This window comes from Neolamprologus multifasciatus, chromosome 17 (assembly GCF_963576455.1).
Source record: "Neolamprologus multifasciatus chromosome 17, fNeoMul1.2, whole genome shotgun sequence".
NCBI classification, from domain to species: Eukaryota; Metazoa; Chordata; class Actinopteri; order Cichliformes; family Cichlidae; genus Neolamprologus; species Neolamprologus multifasciatus.
Window position 1 is genome coordinate 33319897 of NC_140455.1, and position 15459 is coordinate 33335355.

Consider the following 15459-nt stretch of genomic DNA (forward strand, 5'->3'; position numbering starts at 1 on the left):
TACAATTCATCATTTGTATATGCATATTTTCTCCTTTCAGTTTTCAGTTTTATTTGTCATATGCAAGTTAGCACAGGGTCAACATTGCAATGAAATGTGTTTGACGAGCAGCAGTCACTCAGCAGCATGATACAGTAGAAGAAAATATAATAAAATAAAATAAAATAAAATAAAAAATAGAAAAATAGTAAGGAGCAAAATATTAGAGAGACATGGTAAAAGAGAAAAGATGACTAAATATATATGTATCTATAAATATAAATATATGTACACTAGTGATTAAATAAGAAAATCTTGAAAAGAAATATGACGGGAGGGCAGATGGGATTCATCTCGATTCATCTCTATTCATCTCTTACCATTGCCTTCTATCTCTTCTCTCATCCTCATCTTCATCCTCCTCACCTCAACCTCCCAAATTAAAGTCAGAGCATTAACACACAAAAACATCCTTAAACATGCATATTTATTCCTGAGTTTTCCTTATTCCTTGTTGTCAGCATATTAGACATGTGACCCTCCGATCATGAGTTGGCTAAATAGCAACAAAAGCCAAAAATTCCACTTGATTATATTCTCACATCATGTGAGCGTTTATTTACTACGTAATGTTTGATCCACTTAAAGAAAGTTTCACTAACAGCAGCTAACAGAGACTAACAGCAGCTAAGAGCGACAAAAACAGCAACGCTTATCAACAGAAAAGTTCAGCACATACTCAACAGCTCTCCTGACTCGGCTGTCTACCAACAGAAGACGTGGATGCCAGCTGAGGTAGGCAGTGGACTGACAGTCTACACTCACAACAGACGAACGGCAGCCAGTGTTTTTTGTCCTACAGCAGCTACCGTAGCTAGGATTACGCACTTGATTTGGGATGGGTAAGAAACAGTCAGTACAGTTGAATGTAATCTGCAATCCAATAAGTGATAAGATTTTACACACTTTACCTTTAAGCAAGCATTTCCTCATTTTCAGAATGTTTTAAAATTATAATCAAATAAAAGTTTGAGTGCAGAACAAAAACTTTTAAGCAACTGTGACCATTACAGCCACGGCCTATTTAGAAATCAAATATTGAAAAAATCTGAATTTAATAAATGTTTACATTTTATTTACAAGGCTTAAAAAAACCTTTATATCTCATAAACTGTTTTTTTGGCTTTTACTTATATAACATGCGTGTTTAATTTCTAGTTAATTATTTATAACTCTTTTGCTTGAGAAAATGAAAACAGAGTCTCATGAGACTTGCACCTACCACATAACAACTTACAACAAGTTCTTTTTCAACCATCAGGGATCTCCAAACTTTAGTGTTAGAGCTTCATTTGGCTCTTTTGACCAACTCTTTAACCATTAACACTTTCATTTTTTTTTTTATCAATGCTTTAAGTCAGCGGTCCCCAACCTTTTTTGCGCCACGGACCGGTTTATGCCCGACAATATTTTCATGGACCGGCCTTTAAGGTGTCGCGGATAAATACAACAAAATAAAACTAGTAGTGGTACCGAAAAAAAAGAAGATTTATTCATAACACATGTGAAAAGACCCAGGAAAACCGAGTTAATGATAAAACCGATAACAGAATAATGCTGAAAACCGATAAAAACCCTGAAAACCATACATTTCACACCTGAGCCTCAACTTTCGCGGCCCGGTACCAAACGACTCACGGACTGGTACCGGTCATATTCATTCAGCCTTTATTAATAACCTGGTTCCCTGGAACCCTGATGGAAAATGCTCCAGTTCCACAGCCCAAAAACAGGGCACCTAAGTGTGAAGCTGCTGAGGAAATGTAGAATTTAACTGTATGCAGGCAGATTTGTTTGCCTCAAACACTAATACCTCATTCGTGAGCTCGACCTGCAGCTGGTCTTTAGCCAAAATTACAGCAAATGCTTTTTTCTTCTACTAGTTTTAAAGCTGTTAGATGTTACCTGGAAAATAGATTCATTTATGCAAACTGATCTGTTGACAGCAGATTCATTTGCAAAAAAAAAAAAAAAAAAGTAGACTATTGAAACTCAGATGTTCTCCAGCTGATGTAGATTGGAGCTGTGATACCGTCATAGTGGCCTGGATACCTTCGTAGCTATTCAGTTTTAAAGTAGTCCTACACATGCAAATATTTTTTGGTAAATGTTGCCTTTTTAGTGTATATAAATGTCGCGGGGTGCTCTCCTAAACTTCTCCCGAACAAATGCAGGCGTAGTCAGGAAGCATTCAGTGTGGATAATTTATTCTGTCGGCCTCCCAGGTGCACAAAAGATTATTTACAAAGAAAATAGGAAACTAACTTAAGTCAACACAAAACAAACATCTATATACAAACCACAGTCTGCATGTTACCCTCTCTGTAACATCTCACTGAAAGAACCCAGGTAGGCCCTGGCAGCCTTCTTTTGAGGACCGTTCTCACTCCCGAGGCGTAACATGCCGACGTTTTGTCACGTCCCGCGGCGTTCCTGATGAACGCAAAAGGAGACCTTCGGCGTTGTTATGGTACGCGGTGGGTTATGGCTGAAATCCAGTGTAATGACGCTCCCGCGGTAATAGACGTTCCAGGCCTGTATTCCAGCCCTAAACCTAACCTTATCCCTAGCCCTAACCATAACCTTTTTCCTGATCTTAACCATGACTTTAATGATGTTAAATATCGTGTTTCTAAGCGATTTGAAGGAAAAGAGCTTGAGTCCATACGGTTCTCATATTTCCTCATTTTTCCGAGGTCGTCATTTAGGAACGTGGTGGGTAGCCGAAAACGTAATATGTTGACGATTTGTCACCTAGCGTAAAATGTTATGCTTTGGGAGCAGTGTTGCCAACTCCTCAGTAAGGAAAATCGCTATTGGTTGTCCTAAAAGTCGCTAGAAGTCGCTAAATGACGTCATCACCTAATTTGCATAATTGGTCATGCTAATGTAATTGTAACCTACGCTGCTGGAGAGAGAAATAACATCGTGGACGAGACATAAAGTGAGCAAAAAACGTCCTAAATGCATTTAGAATTTATTTAGAACTACAAATTAAATTTCTTTTAGCAATTATTGTTTTTTGTAATGTCTTTCACGTCTTTTTTTAGCGACTTTTTTTTTTTAGAAAAAAAGTCGCTAGGGGGTCTGAAAACTCGCTAAATATAGCGACAAAGTCGCTAAGTTGGCAACACTGTTTGGGAGTGAGAACGTGTTGTTCTTTTATACCCCATGGCCCCTCCCACTAGGCATAATAGTCATCTCTTTATTATTTCTTTTCCCAAACACTCTTTCCCCCTCAGCTTATCTCCAGCTGTATTCCTACAATACATATATGTAAATACAGACATTTATGGCCAATTCCAGGCAGCCTACAGTGTTTCACAATAACAAAAAAACAAACAAAAAAATAATGCAGTTCACGTGACCTTTCAAGCGCGCGCGAACCCACTATTTGAACCCCGGAACACCATACCATCGGCTTGCATAACCCCCGTATAATCGGCGATCACAGCGAGTCTACGCGACCGGCTTTATTAAAGGTAAGTGGGAAAATATGTTGACCACCCTCTGCGCCGCTCAAAATATACCTCTCACCCCTTTTTGTTTCTCTGCCCGGTCAACGAAAAGACGCGCAGCCACGGTAATTGTAGAAACTAATGGTGGTGGTGCGTGTCAGGGCTGGACTGGGACAAAAAATCGGCCCGGGCATTTTGACTAGAGACCGGCCCACCAAAAATGTGACGTCATTCAGGGGTAAAACTTCTTTCTGGGAACTTGTGGCAAGCGGTACTAGCGCATGCAGGCTTTCAATTGAACTCAGTTACACAGCAATAAAAAGAAACACAAAAAATGGCAAGAAACTGTTGTATTATTAACTGCAATAGCCGGTGTTGTGCCAAAAAGTGATTGTCTGCCAAAAACTGATCTCCGGTATTTGCCAAAAACTGATTGCTCTTATTTAAATTGCTATAAGTAACTTGTTGGGCTATAATATGTGAAACATATGTCAAATGCATCTCTCATGGATGACATAAAGTCATATTGAGCTACAAACAACATTAGTGTAACAAGGTAGAAGCCGCAATCAGTCTTTGGCAGTGACTTTTATATAACCTTTATTTATGCCGTTAAAAAAAAGTCTAATTAGCATTAAAAATGTCTTTTGTAAGAAGTAGTTGGACAGCAGAAATGGCTCAAATATTACAATAGTTCTGTAAAAATATTTAAAGTGGGGATAAAGGACCGGATTGGTTATAATGTAAGTACAATAACACAGAGTTGTAAAGATACTTGAAAAAACAGATAATTTTTTAATTCCATATATAGCCCCTTTGTAAACGCTGTTCACCGAAGTCTATTTACCAACATAGATATTACACATAAAAAATACACGCAAACATTGGAAATCAGGTTTTGGCAGGCAATCACTTTTTGGCACAACACCTGTTGCATGACAGCCACGGGAAGCCGACGGGTAAAGAGATCGGTTGTTATCGGATTACGTCGTGGAAATTGTTTAAGACATGTTTCCAAAGTAACAAAGAGCCGATGGATGGCCTATAAGATTGCTAAACAAGGGGGAGGGTGCATCCGACCTCCTCGGCTGTAATTGGTCCAGCCCAGAGTTGATCATGACCAATTGGCCAATCCAACACCTTTCATTATTTATACCCTTCCAAAAAAAAAAAAAAAATAATCGATCGGCCCATAAAAACAAAAAATCGCCAGCGGCCCACCGGGCAAATGCCCGGTATGCCCGATGGCCAGTCCAGCTATGGTGCGTGTATGCGCCCAGATCAGCTGTCTGCGGCGCGGGATGGTGTAACTCCGTCACAATAAACTAATTTAAAAATTAAAGTATAATCATACAATATAATCTTACCAAAAACATGTATCAGTGTAATAAAAAATTGCATAATCATATACAGGACACTGCAGGGATTTGCTTGTTAAAAGATTCAATATAGGGTCAAGTATGTTTTGTTGCTTCCATTGTGATAAGAAATGCCTTTTTGACAGTAAAGGCTGCTGGGAATGAGGCACATGGGACACACAACAATGTGAGCATGCCTCAGACGAGCTGGGTTACAAATGTTGCAGTAAATCTTTGGCCATATACAGACGCCAGGCTGTGAAAAATAACTTCTATCAGTCACTGTTTTTAATTTTGTAGATTTACAAGTTGACTGTTTTCTTTTTGATGCAGTGTGTGTAATGAATCCCCAGCAGTGTTGTCACTTGTACCACTTGCGTGTTTGGCCTGAAAATGTTGTTTGGTTTTGATGAAGCTGGTTTGATGTGATTGTTTGATTTTGCCAGGAGAGACTGAGGTTGTGCGAATGCAGTTTGGAAAGTGGTTTATGGTTTTGAGAAATGAAAACAAAAAAGCACAAACAAACCCTGATGAACCACAGAGAATTATCACCAGACTCTGCAGCCCAAGCTTTATAATCCTCATAATTTCATATTGTCTGGTTTGTTTTGGTTTTACTGTTTTGGTTCACGCGGCTCTCTCATCAGCCCCGTTTTCATTCAGTGCAAAGATGCTGATAAACTCATTTTACACTTTTTACCCAGTGCTAAATGTCAGATAGACAGAATTAGTGGCTGGTGAGGAAAGATTTGTGTTTTTTTGAGGCTGGCACGTCAGGTATTTCTGCAGATTTGGTGGAGATTGAAGCCTGAAGTAGATTGAAAACTGAACTAGAGTTTGTCAGCTGTCCAGAAACACTTGAAACTCCAGATTATTGCTCATGTTGCTGTGTGTGATCAGTAAATGTTGCTGGCTAACATAGTTCCTGTTTATAACACCACGGTATGCACTTTCTGTGGCGTTCACAGCTTGTGGCAAAGCAAAAAGATGGCCAGAAATGTAACTGATGCTGAGTTCTATAGAAAGTTGTTTATCAACAGTGAATAATCTCTCTGCTGCTGGGTAATGGACTGTGTAGATAGAGAAAGGCAGCAGATTAAAGAGAGATATCTCCAGCACTGTCATATTTTTGTTTTTGATCACTAGGACTTTAACCCTCCCTCCCTCTTATACATCACTCATGGGCTCGGAGTCGCATATACACAGTCATTTTGGGAGCTGATCAGTAATTGTGCTGAACAGTTATGATGAAATGCTCAGTTATTTTAACTATGAGAAATGGCTCCTCAGATGCAAATAATAAAAAGCACGTGCTGCCCTGCATATATTTACTCACTGAATACTCTAAATAAAGAAGCATCCTCACATCACGCAGCGTGTTCAACCTTGAGTAACCTTGTTATTATTCCAGGAAAAGCACATCTGGGATTATTTTTAAAGAGCTGATTTCTTTTTTTTTTTTGTCTGCATATTATTTTATTGGTAAAATGATTGCTTGCTCTGCCCAACTTTCACTATAAAGGCAGGTTGAAATGGATAAAAGCAACGTGAGAGCTTCTCCATGTTATCCTGGCATAACCTGGACAGTTGTTGGGCGAGCTTGCCTGTTCACCTTCACTGTGTGGTGAAATTCACCCACAAGTTGGATAGAAAGTGGCTTCGAGCCCAGTCAGTGAAAGGCACAGTGCGTCAAGGGGCCTGCGAGCTGATCGATACCGAGCTAATTGGAAAATAGCGGCAGGAAATGTGATAATGTGGCTGTTCACTCTGCTCTTACTCTAACTGCCCTCGCCATCCTCTCTCGCCATCTTTTCCCGCTCTCCAGGGTCAGGTCTGGGTTCTTCAATCTAGTGGGCTTCTAATAAGGCTGGAGCCACTGGTCGGCCGAACCGTGATGTCTGTGGATGTAGGAGGGCCGCCGCATGCTTACGAGTATTTTCACGTCCATGCACGAGATGAGAACGCAGCAAGAGAACTGAGTAAGTTCATGCTCAACGTGTCAGCGCCTGCTGTTTAACGTATCACTGACTATATTTATTTTCTCTTAATTTAACTGGGACTGCCTTGTTTATTTTATAGTTAACTTTCTTTTTTCGATGTGAAGATAATGAGAAAATGGTGCAATGATAAGCACAGTTTAATGCAAGCTGTCAAAAATGCATAAAAGTTTATTAGTCCTACTGATCTGCACAATCTGCATGTTTTCCTCCCTTACAACACAGATGATCCTCCTCTTCCTTTGCGTGTCGCAGTTCTTTGTATTTTTTGGTTCCTGCTAGTCCGTCACTTTATTGTCTCCCCAAGAAAGGTTGTGTGATTCTAGTTGTGTCCAAATTCATGGGCTGCATCCTCCTGAGGCCGCATTTGTAGACCAATTACGTCACAGCGAAGCGCCGAAGGCTGTCCAAATTCGTAGACTCCTCCGAGTGCGGCCGACAAATACGTCCTCCTTTTCCCCGAATTTGAAGGATGGGTCGGGTGTGTCCTTCGTGGCCTACCATATCCCAGAATTCATAGCGCGGCCCAGCCAAACTCCAGTTTCCAACAATGGCGGCCGCTACTAAGTTTTAAAATTACTCTTATTAATCTTTCTGGGTCACAAAATAAACTTTTAACATATTTTCAGGCGAGAAAGTAGCTGTGTAAACATCAAATATCTGCTCGGTTTATCAAGATATCGCATATTTGCAAAAGTCCTTCGACGTTTTCGGAGACTTCTGCTACCCACCAGCTGTGTGATTTTTTTTTTTTTTTTTTTTAACTTCTGTTTTTTTCTGCTTTTGGAGCCTTTTTCTATGATATTGTTTTCTTAAGTTTGACCTCTCCCGGCCACCGTACAATAACCACTGAGTTGAGAGCTCATCTTATTTCAGAAACCATTACGTAGTTACAATACAAAAAACAGTCAGGTTTTACTTTAGACTGTTAAATGTAATTTCATCATATACTCCTTGTTATATAATAAGAACTTTTGTTGTATTGAGTTTTTTGATTCCTGGTAGATCAACTGACAACAGTTGAACCCAGTACCAGCCCATATTACTATATACATCCAGTTAGGAAATCTCATACAGCCATGCTGTTTAAGGAGTTTTAGCCTACCTACATTTGCACCTGCAAGCTACCTTGCAACCCACCTCTACCCCGGGTCCTCCCGGTTGAGCTATTGTCTGACTCAATCGATTTGCCACTGATGCCTGTGCTATTCAGTAGTGGGGGTCTTGCTGTGGCTCTTCCTGCTTCAGGCTTCCCAGGACATCCTAGACATGCTGCCAAATGAAGCCTATACGTAAGCTCAATAAAAAAGATCTGTAATCACTCATCTGCCTGCTTCCTGGGTGTTCAGGCGCTAGTCTGTTCTTCACATCACTTACATTTTCCGATGCTGTCAAACTCAGTCCTGACATAATTTCTCTCGTCTAGTCATTTTCTTGCCAGACTTCATTTGATCTTTCACACTTTCAATCGTGCAACCCTCATCCTCCCCATCTCCTCCTCACCCTGGTCACTCAGAGCCTCATCCAAGCCTCTGTCTTCATCTTCATTAACACTAGCATCTAGACTTCAGGGCGTCCCGTCCTAACCCTGTTGAAATTCTGTTCTGCTATGTTGGGTCATTGAAATCTAATCACCGAGCAGCTTGAAATGAATTCTGCATATCCATAAATCATGTGCAGTTTTTCCAAATGATCTCTCCCCATTGAAATATAAGGTGCAGCTCCAGATGGAAATAATAATCTTCTTTTGACTAAAGTGGTCCTGACTAAAACTAAACTTTGAACAGAAATTCCCAATTTGTAGTAAGTGCACCTAAAAACTTTTAGTGCACCTAAGAACTAAAGCTGAGTCAAAGAGGTTCTGCCTAACGGTGCTGGTATTGTAAGTGTTGAAGTGAGCAGGTGCATGAGAAAAAGGGGTTAAATCAAGTTGAATATACGTAGGAGAGGAATGCGAGATGGAGGACTTAGAAAAGGATGAGGGTGACTGGAAGTATTGTGAAGGAAGGGGAAGAAAAGAAAGGGTCTCTTGTCCATTTCAGACTCAGGGGAACTGTGTATGTCACCAGAATGCGTTGTACTGCCAGACATGAGTGACAGTGATGGGCACGGTGGGCCTGGTATCCCGCGTCTACCACTCCTCCCAATTCCCCCAGCCAGGCCTTTCTATCCCCGAGACAAGATGAGGAGACGTCGTGTCAGCTCAAGTGCGACAGTCTTACTCTCACTCATTCACTCACTCGTTCTTTCCTTCTTAAGCCAACCTTTTTGCTCAAGTTTTATGTATCTTTCTTCCCATTTTTACACCTTATTTCCCTCTCCTCTCTTTCTTTTCCCCCATCGCTCTTGTCTTTTTGCTTACTGATTTGCTCTTTGTCGCCTCTCCTCTGTTTCATCCCCCCCCCCTTCCTGTCCTCCTTTCATACGGTGCTCTTTCTTCAGTCCTTGGAATGGCAGCTCTGAAGTGGCTGGCACAAAAATAGAGCAGGTGGTCAACACCTGCCTGGTTTCCCAGATTATGGACCATCTCTTTGATAAGCCACCATTTGTCTGCATCAAAGACACCGTTTTAGGACATGCTTCAGAAAGGCAGAGGACACCCCGCGGAGCACTGCTGTCACCTTTCCTTTTCACTGTCTACACCTTGGATTTCAGCATTAACTCTGGGTCATGACAGCTCTAGAGGTTCTCAGGTGGCACCTTTTTGTTGAATCTATGTGTAAAGGGAAAAATGAAGGGGTTTTAGGCTTGGTGGTGAGTAGGTTGGGTGATATGATAAATAATTCCAACAACTGGTCACTTAATAAGATATTTACAACAAGGAAAACACAGATAAAGAAACTAAGTAACATTTTTTCTTGTTCCTGGGTAATATTTGCCTTTTCCTGACAGCCAAGTCTTCAAAGGTAGAGATAATTCATATTATTATTTTCAAACTTTGCTTTTGTGACCGTTAAGTTAATTTTTTCCGATAATCTTATTCCCAAACATTCATCTTAAGTGATATATTAATTGGAAAAAAAATACTGTTTCTACCTTTGTTATTAAAAAAAATAAAGTTAGAAGCATTCTCTAACAAATTAATAGGCATTTTATTAGGGGAAATATCTATTAGATCCCTTTGATTTGGTGTTATGTGGAGTAGCTGTTGTCAGATGTTTTGTACAGTCGATCGCCAGGTTTTGACATATCTCAGAAGGGAATTTCAAGTCATCTCCAAATTAAAGGTTCCACGAATGTTACTTGGATACACAACATTTCAGCTATTTTTTTTACTAGTTTTCTGTTGGATTAGGGTGAGCTCAATCCCTGATCTCAATGCGCTTTTTTTGAGCCGCTCCTTTGCACTTGGTCATTGTTTTCATTGCCAGGAGACTCGCCCACAGTACACTTTCAATGCTATGGTTGTATGAAGGAGGCTCTCATCCAAGATTTTTCTATCTGTATCTTTCCCCAAAGGCATTGCAGCCAAACCAGAAAAAAACATCCATCTGGTGGTAAAGGGTGGCATGTCGACTCTAAGTCTGGAACAATTGCTGCCCTAAGTGGAGGAGTTTAAGTATCTCAGGGTCTTGTTCACAAACAAGGGGAGTGTGAGATTGAGGACAAACAGATTGGGGTTGTGTCCGTAGTGATGTGGACGCTATACTGGCCTGTTCTGGCAAAGAGAGAGCATAAAACCGCCGATTTATCTACATTCCTACTGTAATCTATGGGCATGATCTCTGCGTAGTGACCGAAAGAATGAGGCAGAGGATACAAGCAAAGGAAATTTGTGACTGGGCTCTACCTCAGAGATGAGTGAGTACCTTTGTTATTTGAGAGGGACTCAGAGTAGAGCTGTTGATGGTCTGCACTGAAAACAGCCACTTGAGGTGGTTCAGGCATCTGACTAGGATACTTACTGGATGGCTCCTAGGCAGAGTGTTTTGGGCATGTTGTACTAGGAGGAGGCTCCAGGGCAGCCCCAGGAGTTGCTGGATTGTATTAATTGATTTGGGAATGACTCAGTGTTTCCCCGATGAGCTTAAAGAAGTGGCCGTGTGAGTCTGGCATCTCTGCTTAGACTCACACCCTTCTGACCCAGCAAACATAATTCTTCCACCAGCATTCTTTCACACTCTACATACGAAGAGCGGCCTGAGTTCAGTTTAGTTTCAGGTTCATGTAATCACATTAAATACTCTCATCCGAATCGTGCAGATGTTCACTGCCAAACTTCAGAAAGGCCTGAACAAGGACCTTCCTGAAGCATTGCAAGCACTAGAAGATTTCAAACCTTTATGATGCAACATATAGCCCATGGCTTTCTTGGTGACTGTATTCCCGGCAGCTCCTCCCATTTATTTTTGTGAGTTACTCTCACTAATGTTGCACAAAACAACAAAAACAGTTTTGCACAGCATCCCAGACTGAGCATGACTGGCAGTGATTTTTGTCTTTCTTCCAGTAATCACACCAACACTGATTATTTTCCTCAACATTTTCTCACCAAGCTGCTTACTGATGTTCTCTTAGCCAATTCCAGCCATGTGCAGGGCAGCTTTCTTGTCCCCGATGTCCTGGGACAAATATTTGGTCTTTCAAATGGTGGTGAGGTTGGAGATACAGACAGCTTAGGTGATCGGGCATACCATTCGTTAAAGTGGTATGCATTTCTGAAGCATGTCCTAAAACAGCCCGTTCTCACTCCAGAGGCGTAACATGCCGACGTTTTGTCACTTCCCGCGGCGTTCCTGAGGAACGCGAAAGGAGACCTTCGGCGTTCTTATGGTACGTGGCGGGTTATGGCTGAAATCCAGTGCAATGACGCTCCCGCGGTAATAGACGTTCCAGCCCTGTATTCCAGCCCTAAACCTAACCTTATTCCTAGCCCTAACCATAACCTTTTTCCTGACCTTAACCATGACTTTAATTATGTTAAATATCGTGTTTCTAAGCGATTTGAAGGAAAAGAGCGAACATGTGTAGGTTGAGTCCATACGGTTCTCATATTTCCTCATTTTTCCGAGGTCGTCATTTAGGAACGTGGTGGGTAGCCGAAAACGTAATATGTTGACGATTTGTCACCTAGCGTAAAATGTTACGCTTTGGGAGTGAGAACGTGTTGCCTAAAAAGATGTCTTTGTGGTTGCTAGCTTGTTTACATGTTAATCTGTAAGTTGCTGCCAATTAAACTATTGTTGCATAGCATAACTGATGCAAATTCTTGCTGGTCTGTAGGGACTTAATTACTTTTTACACTCATTAAAAAGACTGTTATTTTGTGACTTTTACAGAATGCTTTTTAAGCTCAAATTGCCATTGAATGGGTTTTTGTCATTTTTGTGGTTCACCAGAGGAAGCTAATAATATTTCAGTGGGGGCGGTACCACCCTTAGCCCTGCCGTCAGGATAAGCCCCTCGTTTAGTCAATACATTGCTCACATTCTTCTGCAAAGGCTCGCCAAAGTATATCTTTAATCACCTGGAACAATTGTAAAAAAAAAAAAAAAAAAAAAAAGATGTTAGATGCTTGTCTAAAACAAAGGACTGGGCTCTTTGTCGGTCATCTTTACTGTTGCAGTATTAGAAGGCGGGGCAAAAAGCGTGCTGCTGTAAGCCTTGTCTTCACAGCACATAAGCAGAGCAGCAGCAGCAGCTCTGATACTCTGCGTGTGTCCACAGAGAAGGATTTCAGACAGAGCTGCAGGTCATCCATGACTTGGAAGTACAAATAAATTGCTTTTTGTGTTGACAGGCCATAATCCTTTTCCTGCCTAAAACACCTTGCCCACCTGGTCTTTCTTCAGGAGTCCGCTGCGTTTTGCTTACCTTGTAGATCATACCATGTATTGCAGTCAAACCAGTGGGGCGGGGGGATCTTTTGTGAAAGATCCAAAACTGATGGAAATAGTTGAGTAAGTTTCAAAATCTGTTTTACACTTTGGCTTTCTATTTGGGGGATTTAAAGAATTGGGAACGAACATCTTTTACCAGGACAGTAATGGCAAGGAGAGGTTTTTTGGACCTATAGTTCAAGTGACAAGCACTTTGTTTTAAGTACAGACATTAAAGCAGGAGAAGATTGCAGAATAGTCTAGGGGCAGGGCATCAGAAAAATAACTGAGTGATTAATAAAATGAAGAAACTCATATAAACTCATATCCTGTGTCTGGTAGTGAAGAAGGGGCATTTGCGGTTAACAGATGGCTTATTTTTCTTTTTCTGCACAACACACTTTCTCCATCTGGGTATCAACGTTTGTTGACATGTTTAATTACCAAGAATACACACTTAAGAAAGTTCTTGACAGTTTTCCATCAGGGAGAACTGCATTGAGCTTCACGTTTCCCTTTTTTAATCACGGCGGAGCTCTTATCAAGTGGGCCGCGCTTTAAAGCAGTCTCTCCTTTTCTCCTTTAACTATCTTAGCTTCAGCAACACCATTTATTTTGCCGTGAAGACAAGCCAATCTTGTTTTGTGTGTGTGTTCTCTTCCTCAAAAGCTGCCTGGCTTACCTGTATCTCCAGCTTCATCTACCTCCTGATGAAACCCATACTGGCCCTTCTGCTGATAAGGTAAGCCAGGCAACGAGATATATCCATCATTCACCTACTTAACACGCGCACACACGAGTGCACACATGCTTACCTATGACAGTGTGTGTGTGTGTGTGTGTGGGGGGGGGGTTATAACAAGATTAGGATTAGAAATGTGAATGAAATCACCCCCTCTGCTGCCATACAAGTAATCAAATGGCCTCAAACAAAAGAGCAGTTCATTTAGTGCCACTTATTCTTGCTTGGTGGCTTCACAGAATAGCAGTCTCATTATTCTATTAACCACTCAACCTCCCCCCACCACACCCACACACATACACAAACACACAGACACAGAAATGCACAAAAGCTCATAAATTGTGTTGTGGGACTGCTGCCAAAGCGGAGCCCGGGTTCAGCTTGGTAGTTAATCATCTCCTATAGCATGTAATTCGTGTAAACAATGTTTGTTTGTGCACCAAGAGAGCCCCCCCCCCCTCCCCTAGGCTCTAGTTAGCTATGATGTGGCGCTGTACCTGGGAATAGTACTTTGTGTGCAAAAGGGTCAAAGGTCACAAGGTGTTGGTAATTGAGTCCCTGTGCCAAACAGAAATGAGCATGGAAACTAACTCGCTGGCCTGGAAGCGCTTGTGATCACGGCGCTCCTTGGGGGTGAAGTGATGCCGAGAGTGAATGTTAACAGGAATTAGAAGGGGAGGGCTGAGTACTGTGTTGGCAAGTGTTTATGTAGTCTGTTGCTCATTTGTATGTGGGCAGCATTGGTCCGTCTCGGCTAACAAAATGTGTAAAGAAGCAGACCTTTTGACCGATGGGCTTCTTGTCAACACTGCCACGATAAACCTTCCGAGACCTCTGAATGATGCGTTTCCCTTCTGCGTCCCCTGCTTGGTTACCACGGTCACTGTGTACACAAGGTCATTCAGTGTGTGATCAATAGTTTGTATTGAGCTTACGCTCACCACAACAACCCCCCCTCCCCCTTCCGTTTCTGAAATGGCCGTTAAATCGATGGGAACAAATGAAATTAAGCTCCTGGGCGGCCCGGAGGAGCAAATGATCTTCCTGTGATTAATAACACACTGTAAACGCATCTGTGCCGGGCATATTACATCAGAGAGTGTTTCGTTGCCTCGGCCCGTTTCCTCAGGGTAAGACTAAGAGAATAAAGCTGTGGTAATGGTGTTTACATGGAGGAAGCACCGTTGAATAGAACACTGAAACAAGAACAAATGGTTTTTGTTTGTACAGATGTACCCATGCTACTTCTAGAAATTGTGATTCTGAAGTTTAGTTTAGAAGTACCAGAAATCCTGTAATATCACAAAAAGTTGGGGTGTTGGCTACTTTATTTATTTTTGTTTGTTATTGCTTTTAAGAATAACTTTTTGTCATCTTAATTAACTGAAGACATTAAGTGAAGACACCACAAGAGTATGAACTTTGAGGTTTGTCCAGTTGTGTTTTAGCTTCATACAAGGTAGGATTAGAAAATGAAGTTACAAATAAAGTTTAACTGATCCTGATCTATGAAGCAAGTATACCTACTCTAGTTTGATATAACAGATATAAAGGTACAATACAGTGTAAATTGAAGTACAGCGGGAAATATCCCAACCAACATACAATCTCTCACACTTAATGGCTCCCATTTCTCTTACACTGTACTTTCTACAATTTTAGCAAAAACACTTCCTTAGAATCAATGATGAACCGATTAGATTTTGGTGGTGAAAGGTCACTACTGCCTGACATTTATCTCATTCTTGTGAACAATATATAAGAGAAAAGCCTTTGAGGAACTTTGATACATCTAACTTAAATGTCAAGCATGGCTATGCTATATCACACCATCCACAATGGTACCGGAATATTTTTTTTAATAATATTGATTTTATGTTATTTCATAATACTGTGATATATAGTGATGCCATGCATTTATGTTCCCTAGAGTGCATAGCAATGAAACAAGCCCAAATATGTCTGAGAGTGAGAGCAGTGTGTTGGGCCAGACCTCCAACAAAGCATTATACTGTGTAAAATGTGGAAGAACACTGTTCCTGCTGA

At 41.2% G+C, this 15459-nt stretch overlaps 1 protein-coding gene across 6 annotated transcripts in view; it reads left to right on the top strand.

Moving 5' to 3' along the window:
* Positions 1-2025: 2025 nt before the first annotated feature.
* Positions 2026-15459, top strand: part of LOC146499711 (uncharacterized) — a 163825-nt gene continuing 150391 nt past the window's right edge. For 2 of the 6 annotated variants that reach the window (XM_085137622.1, XM_085137623.1), the window contains exon 1: positions 4807-6834. In XM_085137622.1, the coding sequence (XP_084993748.1) occupies positions 6750-6834 (85 nt within the window). In that variant the 5' untranslated portion in view covers positions 4807-6749. Of the gene's footprint in view, positions 3522-4800; positions 6835-13340; positions 13414-15459 lie in introns of those variants that run through there. The other 4 variants (XR_014870149.1, XR_014870148.1, XM_085137625.1 and 1 more) reach the window with 4 other exon arrangements.